Source organism: Oryza brachyantha, chromosome 12 (assembly GCF_000231095.2).
Source record: "Oryza brachyantha chromosome 12, ObraRS2, whole genome shotgun sequence".
Taxonomy (NCBI): Eukaryota; Viridiplantae; Streptophyta; class Magnoliopsida; order Poales; family Poaceae; genus Oryza; species Oryza brachyantha.
This window is the reverse complement of record NC_023174.2, coordinates 12425649-12441494: the sequence shown is the minus strand read 5'-3', so window position 1 is coordinate 12441494 and position 15846 is coordinate 12425649. Positions and strand designations below refer to the sequence as shown.

The following is a 15846-nucleotide window of genomic DNA, read 5'->3' as shown; positions in this document are numbered from 1 at the left end:
CTCTAGGAACGACGCATAGCCGTCTAGGTGTCCTCAAACACCAAGAGTAATAAGCTAGCAAAGAGATCTTGGGGATGAATCTAGTGCTCAAGAAATTTCTCATGAAGTCAACACCAAACACTCAAACCAACTCAAACCAACCAACTCTCACACACACAAAATCCAAATCAATTAGATCCGTGGAGAGAAGGAGATGAAAAAGTAAGGCTCAAAATGAATCTCAAAAAATCAAGCCAAGGGCCAAGAGAATGAACAATGGGAGCAGCAGCCCTAGCTTGAGGGGTTAGGGGTATTCAAAGTCAACTACAAAAAGTCAAGTCAACGGAAGTTGCGGTCAAGACCTTTGGAACTTCCTTGAATCATACAGAACTGATTCTGGCTCCTCCGGAACTTCCGTCAATCATGCAGAACCGATTCTGACCCTTCGGAAGTTCCGACAGTACCTTCGAAAGTTCCGACGGTACCTTCAGAACTTCCGTAAATTCCAGCACAACTTCAAAAAGATTACAAAAGATGCACTTTAAAAATATTTCCAAGCACCGGATTCATTCCTAGATTTCACTTGCGCACCCTCTTTATAGTACGACATTTCTAGTTGACTCAAATTCAAAGTAAATACACACGCCAACACGAATGTATCGATTTTTCTTCTCTTTTCACGTGAGCAACGCAACGACAACTTTTTTATGAGGATTATTTATACATTCACATTCACACACATCATTAGTCCTCATCATTTGATTGTCATTAATCACCAAAACAAATTAGGGGCCTAGATGCACTCTTAATTTGAAATTAAGACAGCAGAATTAAAAATTGATATTTTCGAATAAAATTTGAAAATTGATATTTTCAGATAAATTTGAAATGCCTCGTAACATAGAATTAAAAATTTTAAAAATATCAATTTTCCTAATTTTGAAGAGTACTAAAGAGCAATATTTGACCTCAGTCTCTAATTATCATAGCCAGGGTATCTTTTTTAAACCTTTTGAAAAATTTCAAAAACTAAAATGGTTTTAAATGTCAGAAAAAAAATTAAATGAGTAAACAAAGTGACAGAAATCTCTGAAAAATTCTAAGTAGGGAATTGATATTTTTCAAATTTTCAATTCTATGTTGCGGGTCATTTCAAATTTATCCGAAAAATATCAATTTTCAAATTTTATGCGAAAATATCAATTTTCAATTCTGCTATCTTAATTTCAAATTTTATTCAAAAATACCAATTTTCAATTCTATGTTTTGGGTCATTTGGCATGTAGTGGCATAGAAGGAACGTAAGCAAAATAAGTTAATGGAGTTAGATAGAAAACTTAACCACAGTGGCACGTAAAGAAGAAAAAATTAAGTGAATGATATAGAGGGAAGTTCGATTTTTTGCATGGCAAAAAGGAACATGGTATAATTTTAGTGGCATACAGGGAATTCTCTCTAAAAAAATAGATGACAGATTCACCGCCACCACCACTAACTTCTTTTAGAGTAGTGTAGATAAAAGAAAATATATTATAATGTTATCCAAAATAAATAAATAAAATTTCTTGATTGTTTCTTAAATCTTAATATTAGGAAGTTCAACGAGTAATTTGCAAACTATACAATGTGAATAGACGAGGTAACAAATCCATCATCACCGCTCACCGCCACCGCTACCTTATTTTAATTTAAAGGAGTATAGATAAAAAAGTGTAACCATACATTCATTATTTAAAGTGCTTTCACACAAAATGCATTACTAATTTAATGGCTATTTTTGGAATATATTTTACAAGAAACAAACAATCGAAATTAAACTTCAAAGATTTTTTTTAAAATATAAAATATCACATAAAAAATCATAAAGTTAGTATCTATTTTCAACTACCCAAATCCTCAGATTCGTCAACTCTTTTCTAATGGGAAGCAATAGTGTTGACATGGGTGATCACTATGTTTGTGACTCTTCAAATTAAATGCTCCGGTCGAGAAAGCAACATTTATGACTAATGAATCTTCAAAGGAAAATGGAACATTTGAGGCTGGCCTTCGATATGATCCAGTTTCTAGTTTTGGTAATGAAAAATCAGAACCTGGATTATCCCTTAGCTTATAAACAAAATTGATATGGTCCAGTACTAGGTCAGTTGATCTTCAGTTTGCTTTTTAGGAAGTTGATCCGCAGTTGCCTCCAGGAGACATGCATCTCTGAATAATGTTATATGTTGCATTCATAATTCTGAAGATGAAACATAAAGAGTAATGAAAGATCTAGAAATAAGCCTTACCAGATGCGTTGGCGCAAAAGGAATATGTTGCTGGCGTACTTGCAAGAACCAAAATGGCAGATTGACAACCAATTGCTACTCCTGTGTCTTCAACCCAGAAGCTGTCCAAAACACAAAGGCACACAGTTAGCTGTAACCAGGTAAACAATCCCTTGGCCTGTGATGGCATTCAGTTTGTACAGTAAAAAAATGCTAATATCACCTGAACACTAGTCGGTAACAATATGAATCTTGAGGTATATTGCACTCTTTCAGCACCACCCAAGAGCACATTATATGAGAAGGTCAAGTTCAAGCGTTGTCAATGCTTTCACAGATTCAGGTTGGGCAGGGTGCTCAAATGGCCGCAGATCAACTAGCGGGTATTTTTAATTTTGGTTCAAATTTTTGCACGCCATGTCAAGTGACACAATACAGGAAATATTGGCAACTTAAACACACCAACATAAGAGTCGAGCACTTCCCTACAGCCAAACAGCCACCATATTATTACGGGATAATTTCGTTCTTACCATAAAGCTCAAGTGGGATATTTAGTCCTACTGCCTGGCCAACCACAGATAGCCATGCCGGTAAGTATTGCAACTGTTGATCCTTTTCTGCTATTCCTTCAAGAAGTAACTTCATACAATCACTGGTTCCACAGGGATGCAGAGTGAACCATGGTCTACTCGAGTGGGGATGTTCCTAAAGGGGTTCAAGCATGGTTCAATTACACCAAACATTAGCCAGTTAGGGAGTGTAAAACTTTAACAAAGGGTACATAGTATAATCATTCATACCTCTCGAGTAATAAACGTCCACTTTGATTCACCTAATATTTTAAGTGAGTGAGAGGGAAGGTCCTCTTTTATCTCATCTAGAGTTAGCAGCTGGCCACCTAAGAATAAGTTGCAGATGTTGTCTGTCAACAGAACAGTAAAGGAATAAAATTTCACTCATGTTCTGAAATATGCATACCAGCATGATGACCCTGAAAGTATAGCACCGGAACTTTATAAGAAAAGCTGTAGACAACATGATAATCGTAAACATGAACATTATCACTAGAGCTCTGGACCTGCAAAGAGAAGGAAAACATAATTGGAGTATAGAGCATATGAGAATTTGAAAATGAAGTTTAAGATCTTAATTAAAAATTTATTTCGGTTGCTTTTGAGAAAATTATGAACTATCACTTGTACCTAAAACCTAGAGTATGGTGTGAGACCAAAATAATCTTTTGTAGTTATTTAGATCATGCTTTGTACCCCAAGGACCAAAGGCCCACAACCATACACTGGACCTGGATAATGTCCATCAGACCATCACTATCAATTGCTCATAGATATATAGATATTATGTACTTCTGTCATCACAAATTTTGGATGGCTTGTCTAAAACATAGGCTTTCGTATGAGACATTGAGTCCCTTATGTATAATCAATTCAAACTAATGCCTTACGCTAGCTATTTGGTAGCTTTTCTTATAGGAAAAGGATTCTAAAGATATGGAAATAGCAGAGGTTAAGAGCAAGTATCTAACCTAAACAGGTAACAGAAGCATAAAGTGAACAATGAATGCTGAAAATTTACCCAGGTATCATCCGTGACATTGTCTGCATCATTGAAGTCATTGCCATCTTCGATTTGTTCCTAGAGGATGATTCAAGTCAACACTAATTTGGAAGCTCATATTACTCGCAATACAAATACATAAACAAGGAAAGTACTGACCTGCCTTCCTCCATGATTGCGGTATACTCCTTCAAGAGCTAGGTAGCCCTCTTCCTACATAAAGAACAAGCAAGAAAATCAGTGATCACCATCTTGTACATAAAATTAATCTGAAAAAACAAAGAGTAGAGTTCACTCATAACTGAGCACAACCTCAGATTGAGCATCCATCTTGCAGCGAGGTTTCCATTGCCAGTCAGGAAGAGAACTGCCTACATCAATCTTCTCCCACTTCTCAACCAGGGCCTTTGTGGAGGCCACAAAGTCACCAAGAGACAGAGTTCCATCCCTAACTGAGGAGCCTCCCATCACAAAACCACTGAGCCAAATGCCAGTGCCCAACTCAGGATTAAGGATTTCACGGCTGTGTATTCATAGTCACAAATATTGTTACATATGAAATTTAAAGTTGATAGCACCATGTAACCAAAATGAAAATGCAGCAGAAATTAATCTAAACAGATTTTAATTGATTTCCAGATGCAAACCAAACTAACGATACCAAGCACACATTGAAGTAGGAGTCTAACCAGATTTTTCTATGTGAGAGTTATAAACTCAGAGCACATGTACTATATGCAAGAATGAGTACTGTGTTAAGCTCCTCCTAAAATATAGTACTCCCTCTAATTTTATTTATTTGACGCTGTTGACTTTTAGGTCTACGCTTAATTATTTGTCTTATTAAATATTAATTATTTTGTTATGATATGAGATATTACTAAAGACAATTTAAGCATGACTTACAATTTGGCATATTTACAAAAATAATTTGAATAAGACAAAGGGTCAAAATTGATCTTAGCGACTATATAGCGATCATGGTGACACATTGCTCATGCCATAACACACTGAAAATTGATCTTTAATCGGAATTCGAACAGGTTTACCTATTGAATTCAGATACAGCTGACTGAGTGACCGATTGAGATTCAAACTTCAAACCAACAAAAATGGGGAAGGGATTGGGGGATTTGAGAGAGGGTGATTCGTTTCAGAAATTTTTTACTACCTCTTGACTCTTGCCGGCGGAGAGACCTCGAGAGAGGGATTGGGGGCGGGACGGAGAGCCCGGACCCAACCGTCCGGATACTGAAGCACTGGAGCCTCCAGGGGGCCGAACCGCCAACCCCAGCCGATGCCGGCGTCGGCTCGTCTCGCGCGAGGTGACGAGATCCGACGAAGGCCGGACGCCGAGCAGCGTAGCGGCGGCGGCGGCGAGGTCGGAGTCGGAGGCGACAAGAGGTGTGGACGGCGGTGGAGTGGATCGCGCGGCACCAGCAACGTCGGCCGGCTCGGCTTTCCGTCGAGCACCTGTCAGGCAGGCGCGGGAGGGAGGGAGGGAGGGAGGAGGCGCTGGGCGTGGGCCGGGGAAGCTGGCGGTTGGCCCAGGAGGAAGGGAAGGTTTTGGGCCGGCCGCAGTCAGTGGCTGTTGGGCCGGAGGGAGGTGGCGGCCCGCTTGCGGGATTTTGGGTCGGATTCAGTTTTTTTTTTCTTTTTTATAAAAGGGATTTCGAGGAGTTGGAGCGTGATGGCTCAAACTTCGCGCGTAAACTTCTGGACGGGAGATTTGATAATCGAACTTTGGGTCTTGAATTTTGAAGGGCACAAGGGGAGGAGGGACTAACTGAGATTAGGGCACACTTAGGGGCTGCGTTTGGCAGCCCGGACAAGCTATTCAATTCTTCTTGTTTTTCACGCGCACGCTTCCCGAACTGTTAACGGTGTATTTTTTAAAAAATTTTCTATATAAAAATTGCTTAAAAAATCGTATTAATTTATTTTATAATTTTTTATAATCAACAATTAATTAATCATATATTAATTTATTACTACGTTTTACACGGTGGCCTTCTTGTCAGTGGCGGCAGGGAGTAAGGACAACGCGTGCTCCCATACCATAGGAGTGAGTGTTGTGGCTGCGGTGTGCCATGCATGAGCCACTATGGCCATTATCTAGGCTACGCGAACCATCGTGGATTGGGTGGCTACACTACTCGAGGAGAAGAAATAGGCGGTGACGGTAGGGCTCTTGCTTAGGGTGGGGACTACTTGTTACGTTTGTGCTTAGTTTGGCGGTCTAGAAAAGACAGAGACAACAATGGGCTGACAACTATAGAAATGGATTGACATCGAGTGGAAGCCCATCGATTGAATCCAATTGGATTCGAAAATATGTAACCAAGACTAATCGATCCAAATATTTTCTCAACCCGCCCTAGCCCGTTAGACTTTGTAGTCCATTAATTTCTATCCATCCAAAGCTCATCCGAGTGTGAAACCAATCTATTAAAATCATTTCAATCCAAACCATTAGCAGACCTAAGTATATATATTAGCGATGCTCGCTCCCATGATATGGCTGAGTACTGCCTATAGCGTATAGCATGTAGGCATAGCCAAGAGGGATGTGAGTAAGGATAAAACAGTCGTAAACTATATTATTATTTTTAATTATTTCAATGAAAACAGTCTACACGGTTAAAATTTTTATTTATGAATATAACATGACATAAATTAGAAAAAAAATAAAGTTTTATGAATAGAAATGTTCGGAAAAGATATAATTTTATGTTATTTTTATGGAAAAGGTATGATATGATCACGAATTTCTGCAGTGTCTTCACCCATAGATATGAGCTCCATAATACCTCGATGTATGAAAACTTCATGATTACTTTAGGTTTATCAGATTTAATGTTATTTCCATGAAACTTTGATACTATATTTAAAATTACACCTTGAAACAAATAATACTACAGTGATACCCTTTAGATATCTTGATATTCGTGTGATATTTCCAAGTATTATTTTTTATCATATAAAGATAGCATCAAGTATCACAAGTGCCATTGTATATCAAAGAGTATGGTCAATATATCCTAGTGGAGGTACTATAGTTATGATACTGTATCATTGATATCATCCAAGGATAGTCTTATGTTTCACGCATGACTCATAAGTACTGTATCATAAATCTCACAAAGTTTCAAACCAAGGGCCATGTCCTTTTGTTTTCACTTTTGTTTATAAGACAAAATTTAAATTTCTAGACTTAAATTTAGAATTGATTTTAGACTTTTTTTTTCACTATAATACTTTCCATCCTATATTTTTGGATTGTTAAGAACGTATACATAAAAAGTTTTATTTATAAATTATTTTCGTGCAAATATGCTACGATGAAGGTGGAAATAGGAGAGAATCCCAAAAAGTATTTTAAAAATCACAAAATAAAGTACACATACATCTCTCAGCCTTTTCCTGGAAAATATAATCGGTTGGGCTGTACTGTACGCCTTGAACTATTTATTGAGTGTCCTTTGTTCATCAAAAGATGTCAAAAGATACTGCAGCAAGGCACAGATTGATCGCATATCAGCTGGAAGATAAAAGCACTCAAATTAGGACACAAAAAATGCATTTTTAATGACATACAGTTGATTTTTTTATTTGCTGAGGAGTTAGTAGGTTGGATTGAATTGAAATTCCCTATAAAATCCGGTTTCCACCGCTGACCTTGCGTATGGTTTAGGCGAGAGTTTGTTCTTTATCTTTTTCTTGTGATTTATAAATATTTACTTGGTCAAGTTCAGAAGGCATGATCGATGCCATGAATGATAAAATCGACAAATAAATTAATTTATTAACGGAGGGGGGGGGGGGGGGGGCAAGGAATTAAGACGAGGCCGGGAGCAACGAACAGAGCCGTGTTCGTTTCCATGGATGTAAGTTAACTTATCCTGGTACGAAAAACATAGTAATAGATTAATACATGATTAATTAAATAATTATTAAAAAAATATAAAATAAATTAATATGATTTTTTAAAACAACTTTTTTATAATTTTTTTACAAAAATACACCGTTTAGCAATTCGGAAAGCGTGCGCGTGGAAAACGAGAAGGATAAGTTAACTTATCCATGGGTCGAACTTGGCCTAGAAATGGCCCAAGTCACTCAAGGTCAATTTTAGATCACCCGAATTCTTTTTAAAAAAAGAGAAGATGTGAGCTTAGATTGACCTCAGTGAAAACAATTTGAACAAAGTAGCCAAGTGGCCGTAGCTTATTCATATTAATAATAGCTTTAATATGGATATTCATATTTATGGATAATTAATTTTTTCAGTAGTATAACTCTTGACAACGAGACACATATGTTTTTTTTTTCTATAGTGTTTCGGAAAACAAATGAACCAAGCACGAAAAACACTACCTTATAAGTTTATCCAATTTAAAAATACGTCACAATTTCCACTAATATCAACCGGATTTGAATCGTGTAGTTGTACCTCTGATCTCTGATGATCGCTGCGAACACACTATAGTGGGATTCACCTTAAATAATTCATGGACTCATTGTTTCGGCAACTTCATATAAGCTTATATGTCAAAATTTAAATTTTAGATTTAAATTATTTTTTTGGAAGGAGGCCTGAGCCTGCTTTTTATAAAGCACCAAAGGTAACAATTTTAGATCTGAATTATGTTGTTATTTTAGAATTTTTTATAATTTATTTTATAACATTTGTTAAAAAACAAAAGGACGGTTTATAAATTATTTTTTATTACGAACATATCTGTTTTGCTTATGCTTCGCGGTGTGAGTCGCGTGACACTGCAGGTGGGCCCATGCGACCAGTCAAACTGCGCGAACCCACCAAACCACCACACCTACCGCCCCCGCCGTATTTGACCGCGTCGACGCTTTTCTCCACAAGTCTTCCCGCCAAATTAATTTCCCTCCATTGCTTGACCCGATCGTCTCCTTCCCACCACGCGCGCGCGCCCATGGCGGACCCCTCGATCGATCGAGCGATCGAGCTCGCTCCGTCTCCGCCCGCCCCTTCCCGGTCAGCGCTGCGCGCCTGACCTGACCCTGATCCGACCCGATGGCGATGGCGATGGCGATGGCCGGTGAAGATATATTCGCGCGCACTCCTTGCTTGCTTGACCTACCGACCTATCTCCGCCTCTGCCGCGTTCTTGCAGCACGGTGGGGAATCCATGGCGCGCGGCGTCTGAGGCGGCTGCGGCGGCGGCGAGTTCTTGCAGCCCGGGCGCTGCCTCTGATCTTGCTCTTGCTCTGCTTTGTGATTTTCGTTTTGCTCCGATGGAGGAGACCGCGGCCGGGAGCATCGACGGCCGCCGTGGCCTGCGTGAGAACGGCGAGGCGAGAGCTGCGGCCGCCTCCGTGCCTGGCTACCTCCGGCCGTCGGCTGGGTCGTGCCACCACGTCTGCAAGTACGGCGGCGCGCACACCTTCGAGGAGAGGGAGCCTCGCCGGGCTGCGCTGCCGAGGCCCCGGAAGCCGCAGCCGGCGGCGGCGGCAGCGGCTCCGGTGATCAGCCAGAGGACGACGCCGACGCCGGCTGTGGCGTTGGCCAAGCTGAGGTCGGCGTCGTCGCGGAGACGGGTCGGGGACTTGACCAAGCCAGAGAAGGCCGGCAGCAAGAAGCCGGTGGCCTCCTCCACCGTCGTCGTCGACGTCGACACGGGGAAGAAGGACGCCGGCGCGGTGGTGTGGAAGGACATCGTGGCGTACGACTCATCCCCGCAGCCGCCGGAGAACACCACCATCGCCGGCGGCGGCACCAAGAAGAAGATGAAGGATGTGAGCGTGGCCAAGGGGAAGAATCCGATCAAACCATCACCACATGGCAAGGCCAAGATCGTCGCAGAACAAATCGACGACGACATTGCCGCCACCAAGAAGAAGAAGAAGAAGCTGATCAAGTCCGTCGGGTCGAAGCTGACCGGCAAGGCCTCTTCGCCGGAGCTTAAATCCGGCGACGCAGCGGCCTCCCCTTCTGACCAGAACAAGCAGAAGGTGATCAAGAGCAGGACGACGACGACGACGACGAAGAGCGTGAAGCCTCCGAAACCGAAGCAGAATCTCGTCGAAACTGGTCAAGAAATCGTTCATGAAAACTCATCGTCATCTTCGTCTTCGTCTTCATCAGCAGCGATTGATACCAAAGAGGAGAAACCACACCACCCTCTCGGCCAAGAACACAGCTCAGGCAGGGCGCCGACAGCAACGGCGGCGGCGGCGCACCGGAGAGCGAAGAGCATGAGCATCGCCGGCAGCAGCAAGTCCGTTCGCTTCCCGTTCACGCGGCAGGGGAGCAGGAGCTCCACCACCACCACCACCAGCAGCTTCAAGGTCACCCGCTCCAAGAGCAGCAGAACCGCCGCGCCACCGGAACAAGCTGAACCAGCTCCGGCGACACGGCTCAGGTTCTTCAGAAGAGGCGACGCCGGCGGCGGCAGCAGCAGCGGTGGCGCCGGCATTCAGCTGAGGATCAGAAGCCTCCGGAGGCGAGGCAGCAGCAGGGGCGGCGGCGGGACGGCGGCGGGTGGGTTCGTGGTGCCGGCGGTGGCGCTGCGGCACCAGAAGACGCTGGAGAAGAAGAAAAGCCGGCGGCTGTACAACAGCGTGATCGAGGAGACGGCCGGGAAGCTCGTCATGGCGAGGAAGAGCAGGGTGAAGGCGCTCGTCGGCGCCTTCGAATCACTCATCTCCAAGATTGGCAAGTAGCAGCAGTAGCACAAGCTCAAGATTGATTTCCATGGAGATTTTGCTCTTCTTGGCAATTGATGATCCAGTGGTTTGCTTGGTTTGTGACTTATTCGGTACACATGAATTTTACAGGATTTTCATAGAATTTCTACGAAATTCGTCATATCCAAATAGGCCTAGATGTAGCATGATGGAATTTGGTAATGATTGTGTTTGCTGTTCTCTCTGTGTGACTGTGAATCAAGCCCAATCTTTGCTTTGGAGCTGCAGGTTGAATCCTGGACTTGCTTTTCTTGTGAAATGAGATTTGAATTCCAGTTCAGTCTTGCTGAAATTCACAATTTCAGAGTTCAGATAACTTGAAGTAGCATAACACTCAGTCCAGCTGGTTTGTTTATATGAAAGGAGCAATTTTACGGTCTAAAAAGTAACTCAAGATCGGTACCTCACGGTACCGAATCGTTTCTGATCGTTAAATCTAACAATGCATATTCTACTCAGCTAGATCCAATGGTAAGAAATGATTTGGTACCTCGAGAGGTACTTTTTATTGGACTGGAGCAAATCTCATATGAAAAATATATGAAGCACAATGACATGATGGTGACGTTCCACTGCAAATGCTTTGATACAAACAACACTCAGATTTGAGTCGGTTTTATAGACAACTCAGTATTCAATTGAATACAACAACAGTACTATCTGGGATGTAAGTATGAATAACTGATTTCCAAATGCAGCATCGCCGGCTATCAAATTTAGCTAGATGTCATTGGCCACCCAGAACACATCAAAGTACATTGTACAGCAGATTTGGTTATCTGCCAGAGCAGATTCAGTACCCAGCTAGTGGGCTAATGAATCTTCTTTCTCTAAAAGCCAGAGCAATGTACTGAATTCTTTGCTCACGAAGCTGATAATATTAACTTGGAACCTGCTGTCCAATGATGCACACCACAAAACTTACTTCACTGCATCATAAACATTTTCCTTGCAAAAGAAAAGCAGGACCAAAGGTCAGTTTCTGAACAGGTAAATTGAAAGAAATTTTATGAGCTACGCAAAAATGATACATGACAAGATCTGACACTGAAATACCTAAACATCTTGCGTGATAAAGTTGGTAATGAACTTTATATAGTTCTAGTGTCAACCAGATTTGCATCCTCATCAATAAATAGCATTACAGCCGTCATAACAAGCCTGTCAGATGGAACAAATATGTAAATAGTTAGCTTATGCAACAGCAATTTAGCATGATACTGGCAGGGACTACATTCTTGAATGAGAACTAATTTTTCAGATCTGCAGAAAATCAATCCACCCCCACACACAATAAGTAACAAGAGAAAGACATGTTATGACACGATTCGCTGCTTGCATTTATAATACTGAATAAATTTGCATATTTCAATGTCTGCTCATGATGGTTTGTAAATATAAAAACAACCTCTTTGGTACCATGCTATGAAACATGCCATGGTGACATGAAGAAATAAGACTGACAAAAGATCATCCCTTTGTGCCACCAACAGGGGGTTCAATATTAGATCATTTCGGAACGAGGGCCAACTCAACAAACTTATAAAAAAAATGAAAGTTTTAAATAGGAAAAATTTGTATCACACAGCATGGAAGATTCACTATTAATTATAGTCTTAATTATATCATCTTTCATCTGTAGATATGGAAGGTTCAAAGTTATATTGATGAAAAAAAAACCAAGGATATTCCATAAGTTAGGCAGCATAACTCACACACAAGGTGAAATTGAATGACAAATTCTGAAATGCTATTGAATGAAGTTGAACATCAACAAAATTCCCAATTTAGAAGGACCATGTTGAGGATATAAGAACTATGTTGAGGACTAAAAAATGATAATTCCATAGCAGGATACACATATTCAATGATAAAAAAGTATTGAATGATCCATATACCTGTAGATTGTTATAATAAACAAACTAAAGTAGAATGCAAGCTTGATCATCCTGTATTTTTTCTCCCAATTGAGCTGCCGGAATATCTCGGTAACATCTACAAGGTGTTTCCGATCCATATACCTGATAAAAAAGATTTATTTTATAATCATGATAAATGCAAAAAAAAAAATAAGGGCTGCACTAAAAACATTACATGATTAACATCTCAGTAGTCAGTACAAGACTGTCATTAAAATGCTATATGCAAACATCTTTGCTATAAAAATAATGCAAAGCAATGTTTACTAGACCAATAAAACAATCATTTTCAACATATATCTCGATGAAAAGGTTATACAGTTCCACTTGATTTTGACCATATTAAGTAAAGAAAAGACAGAATATCTGTAATGCTTGGCAAAAATAATTTTACTCAATTTTCAATGATACCTAGCTCCATTGCACCAGGAGTACTTTATTTCAAGCCTCAACTGAAAATAAAAATCCAAAATCCAATCGCTAGAATAGAGTACAATTACAAATGGCATGCCTCAGTGCAATATCATCAACCATAATAGACAAAATCACAGCCAGTTGTTTCTTGCAGTTTTTTAGATCACTTCAATTTATGCTTACCTATTTAAAGAGCATTTCATAATATGTTGTATCCTTCCTATGTCCATAAGTTGAATGTGTAATGCACAATACATTGATGCTTATTGAAATCCATATGCACAGAGATTTACCAGATCATTTCATATGTGAACTAATCTAGCACATCAATCTAACCATACAAACAAATATCAACATGATAGGCAATGACAACATAAGAACAAATATTTGGATGGATTAACTTCAGAGCAATAGCAAGGAATACGTACAATTTGCCATGGTAGTATGCTACAGGTGCCATAACTAGAAACGGGAACCAGTGCAGTGTTAAGAGGAAAGAAGCACACAAGGCCCCTTGGAGTAAGTATTCTATAAGGACCACTGAGTTGATGCGAGATGAAGAATCGTATGGGTTGATATAGTCAAACTCCAAATCAGATAGACATATAAGCTGGTACAGAAAGAAAGAGAAGACAAAATCAGTGCAATAAATGAGAAGAATGAGATTACAACCTATCTTGCAACTTGCAAGACTCTAGGAAGAGCATAAATTTATTTGTAAACTCCATTTGTACAAAGCTGAAATATCTGTATGGTCGATTCTTAGAATCTACAATCCTAAGATGAAAGTTTGCTCTGTAATGGGAATTCAAAAATTGTTGCTTCCTTAGTGCATGACACCTAGCACTGATTGCAATAACACAACCACCAAGGCCAATGTGGCAATTTCGTATTCAGACTGATACGCGGTGAGCATATGAACATTGGTGCTGCTTTTGCATTTGGAGCTATCAGCTATGTAATCTAAACCATGATATGAAAAAGAACAAAAGACTCTTCCACCTAATATGGCAGCAAACAACCAAAATCTATTAATGCAGAAACTGAGGATCAATTTAACCAAACAGACCAGGCAAATTACATATAATTTTTTCCCTTGAGTTCATATGAATCACCAAGATGTGATGAACATGAGGTATCAGTCATCTGTCAGGCCTCTTTCCCACAGCTATGTAATCTAAAACACACACTATGGAAAAGGACATATTTTGCCACCTAACATGGCAGCGAAAAACCAAAATCCACTACTGCACAAACTTAAGATCAATTTAACCAAATCTAACATGCAATTTTCATACAAAGATTCTTTTTTCCCCTTCAGCTCAACAAAAATGCACGAATCACAAAAGGGGGAAATATACTATTTCGCAGCTGACGCTACCTACACCCTATCCTCCCACCTGTCCTGTTAACCGCTTAACGAGGTAAGCAACAACACCCAGAACTGCACCGTTGACCCAACGGCATATCAAATCGAGCAAAATCCAGACAAAAATTTTCTAACTTAGCCGCATCGGAAACCATCCCGGGGGATCGAACCACTAGTTCCTAGCCGGATCCCGGACTGACAGTGACCGGCGACACAGAAGTGGAAACGGGAGGGCGAGCTTGCCTGGTAGGCGGTGAGGCCGATGAGGACCATGATGGAGGCGAAGGAGAAGAGCCAGAGGATGAGCTCGACGGACATGGCTGGTTGGCCCGCGCCCCCCTCCCCCGCCAAGAATCCAAGAAACCCCTTGGGGATTGAGGATTTGACCGACCTGACCTCCCCTCCCCTCAGCTCCGGTCACACACACACACGCACCCGCTTCTGCGGTCGAACGAGCCCCGAGGGAGGACCAGCTCGCCCGGGCGCAATGGCGCGGCGGCGGTTGCCTCGCCGGAGACGGGGGGAGGAGGAGGAGGAGGTGGGGGTGGATCGCCGATGCACGCGAGGGGAGCGAAGTCAGAGAGGAAAAGAGGCTTTTTTTTTTCTTTTTCTTTTTCGTTTTCTACCGAAGAAGCGAAGTGAGATTCCCTTCTGGGCTTTCAGCTGTCTGAGTGTCTGTTTGCTTCCCATCTGTCGTCTCGCAGCTTGGACTATTTTCATTTCGGACTATTTTATCAGATTAATCTATTAAGTCTAATTAATTTATAATTAGTGAATATGATGCTACAGTAAACCTGCTAATCGTGAATTAAATAGGCTTAAAAAATTTATCTAGTGAAATAAACTTTATTTATATAATTAGTTTTGTTATCCTATATTTAGTACTTCTAACTAACGTCCAAACATTCGACGTCAAGAGACTAAAAAAATGTTCCTGATCCAACCGCCTAATTGTCGGATTATTTGCTCTTTTTCTTTTTTAGAAAAACATTATCAGAACTAGTGAACTAGTACTATTGTTTTTATAAAAGAATTATATTAAGTTTTTTTTAAAATCTGTATTTTAAAATTACAATATTTGATACTTAATTAACTATTTGTTTCGCAGGACAATGGCCTAAAGTTAGGACTGAGAAATGGTTAGGATTCGGAAAATCCACTTTTTATTTCTTTTATAGAAAAATGTTATCAGAACTAGTGAACTACAATTGTTTTTATAAAAGAATTATATTTAACTTTTTTCTAAAATCTGTATTTTAAATTTATAATATTTAATACATAATTAATTACCCATGTACTAGTACTATCTTGTTTCACATGTGGGTGTTTATGTTCAACCAAAAAGCTCCACCGACCGTTGCTTAAAATCGGGACGGAAAATGGTTGGGATTAGGAAACTCCACTTTTTACCTTGTTGGCACATAGCTTTTATTAATTTTGTTTCTCAAATCTGGTGTTAATATATTAAGAATCACGATTTATGACCTAAATAAAAATTTTAAATCTTTCTAATGGCGATATTTTATTCCAATTTGGATTAGTGGTTTAAGAGCGGTTGCCAAAACATTATTTGCTGTCTAGGTAAAAAACCAGC

The 15846-nt window shown here is 40.4% G+C and overlaps 3 protein-coding genes across 3 annotated transcripts; 1 reads left to right on the top strand and 2 right to left on the bottom strand.

Annotated features, from left to right (window-relative positions):
* Positions 1-1847: 1847 nt before the first annotated feature.
* LOC102703740 (ubiquitin-like-conjugating enzyme ATG10) lies at positions 1848-5283 on the bottom strand. Its single transcript, XM_006663986.3, has 9 exons — positions 4996-5283; positions 4137-4347; positions 3984-4037; positions 3843-3902; positions 3228-3327; positions 3050-3147; positions 2780-2954; positions 2268-2368; positions 1848-2187 (listed from the first exon to the last, which is right to left on the bottom strand). The coding sequence occupies exons 2-8, from the start codon at positions 4290-4292 to the stop codon at positions 2343-2345; spliced, it is 669 nt and encodes a 222-aa protein (XP_006664049.1). The 5' UTR covers positions 4293-4347; positions 4996-5283; the 3' UTR covers positions 1848-2187; positions 2268-2342.
* Positions 5284-9064: 3781 nt separating this feature from the next.
* LOC102710653 (uncharacterized protein DDB_G0271670-like) lies at positions 9065-10910 on the top strand. Its single transcript, XM_040529641.1, has one exon. It carries the CDS (start codon positions 9099-9101, stop codon positions 10524-10526), a length of 1428 nt encoding a protein of 475 aa, XP_040385575.1. The 5' UTR covers positions 9065-9098; the 3' UTR covers positions 10527-10910.
* Positions 10911-11034: 124 nt separating this feature from the next.
* On the bottom strand, positions 11035-14891 carry LOC102703447 (protein cornichon homolog 4-like). The gene is made up of 5 exons (XM_006663985.3): positions 14496-14891; positions 13312-13493; positions 12449-12571; positions 11607-11711; positions 11035-11498 (listed from the first exon to the last, which is right to left on the bottom strand). Exons 1-4 carry the CDS (start codon positions 14568-14570, stop codon positions 11642-11644), a joined length of 450 nt encoding a protein of 149 aa, XP_006664048.1. The 5' UTR covers positions 14571-14891; the 3' UTR covers positions 11035-11498; positions 11607-11641.
* Between the last annotated feature and the right edge of the window lie 955 nt (positions 14892-15846).

Coding starts and splice junctions, on each gene's coding strand:
- LOC102703740 (XM_006663986.3), bottom strand. CDS start 4,292: ATGGGAGGCTCCTCAGTTAGGGATGGAACTCTGTCTCTTGGTGACTTT. Junction 4,038..4,136: donor AGATGGATGCTCAATCTGAG/GTTGTGCTCAGT, acceptor TTCTTTATGTAG/GAAGAGGGCTACCTAGCTCT. Junction 3,148..3,227: donor CTTTCAGGGTCATCATGCTG/GTATGCATATTT, acceptor ACTTATTCTTAG/GTGGCCAGCTGCTAACTCTA.
- LOC102710653 (XM_040529641.1), top strand. CDS start 9,099: ATGGAGGAGACCGCGGCCGGGAGCATCGACGGCCGCCGTGGCCTGCGT.
- LOC102703447 (XM_006663985.3), bottom strand. CDS start 14,570: ATGTCCGTCGAGCTCATCCTCTGGCTCTTCTCCTTCGCCTCCATCATG. Junction 12,572..13,311: donor GCATACTACCATGGCAAATT/GTACGTATTCCT, acceptor CTTTTTTATCAG/GTATATGGATCGGAAACACC. Junction 11,712..12,448: donor TTTATTATAACAATCTACAG/GTATATGGATCA, acceptor TCCATCTGACAG/GCTTGTTATGACGGCTGTAA.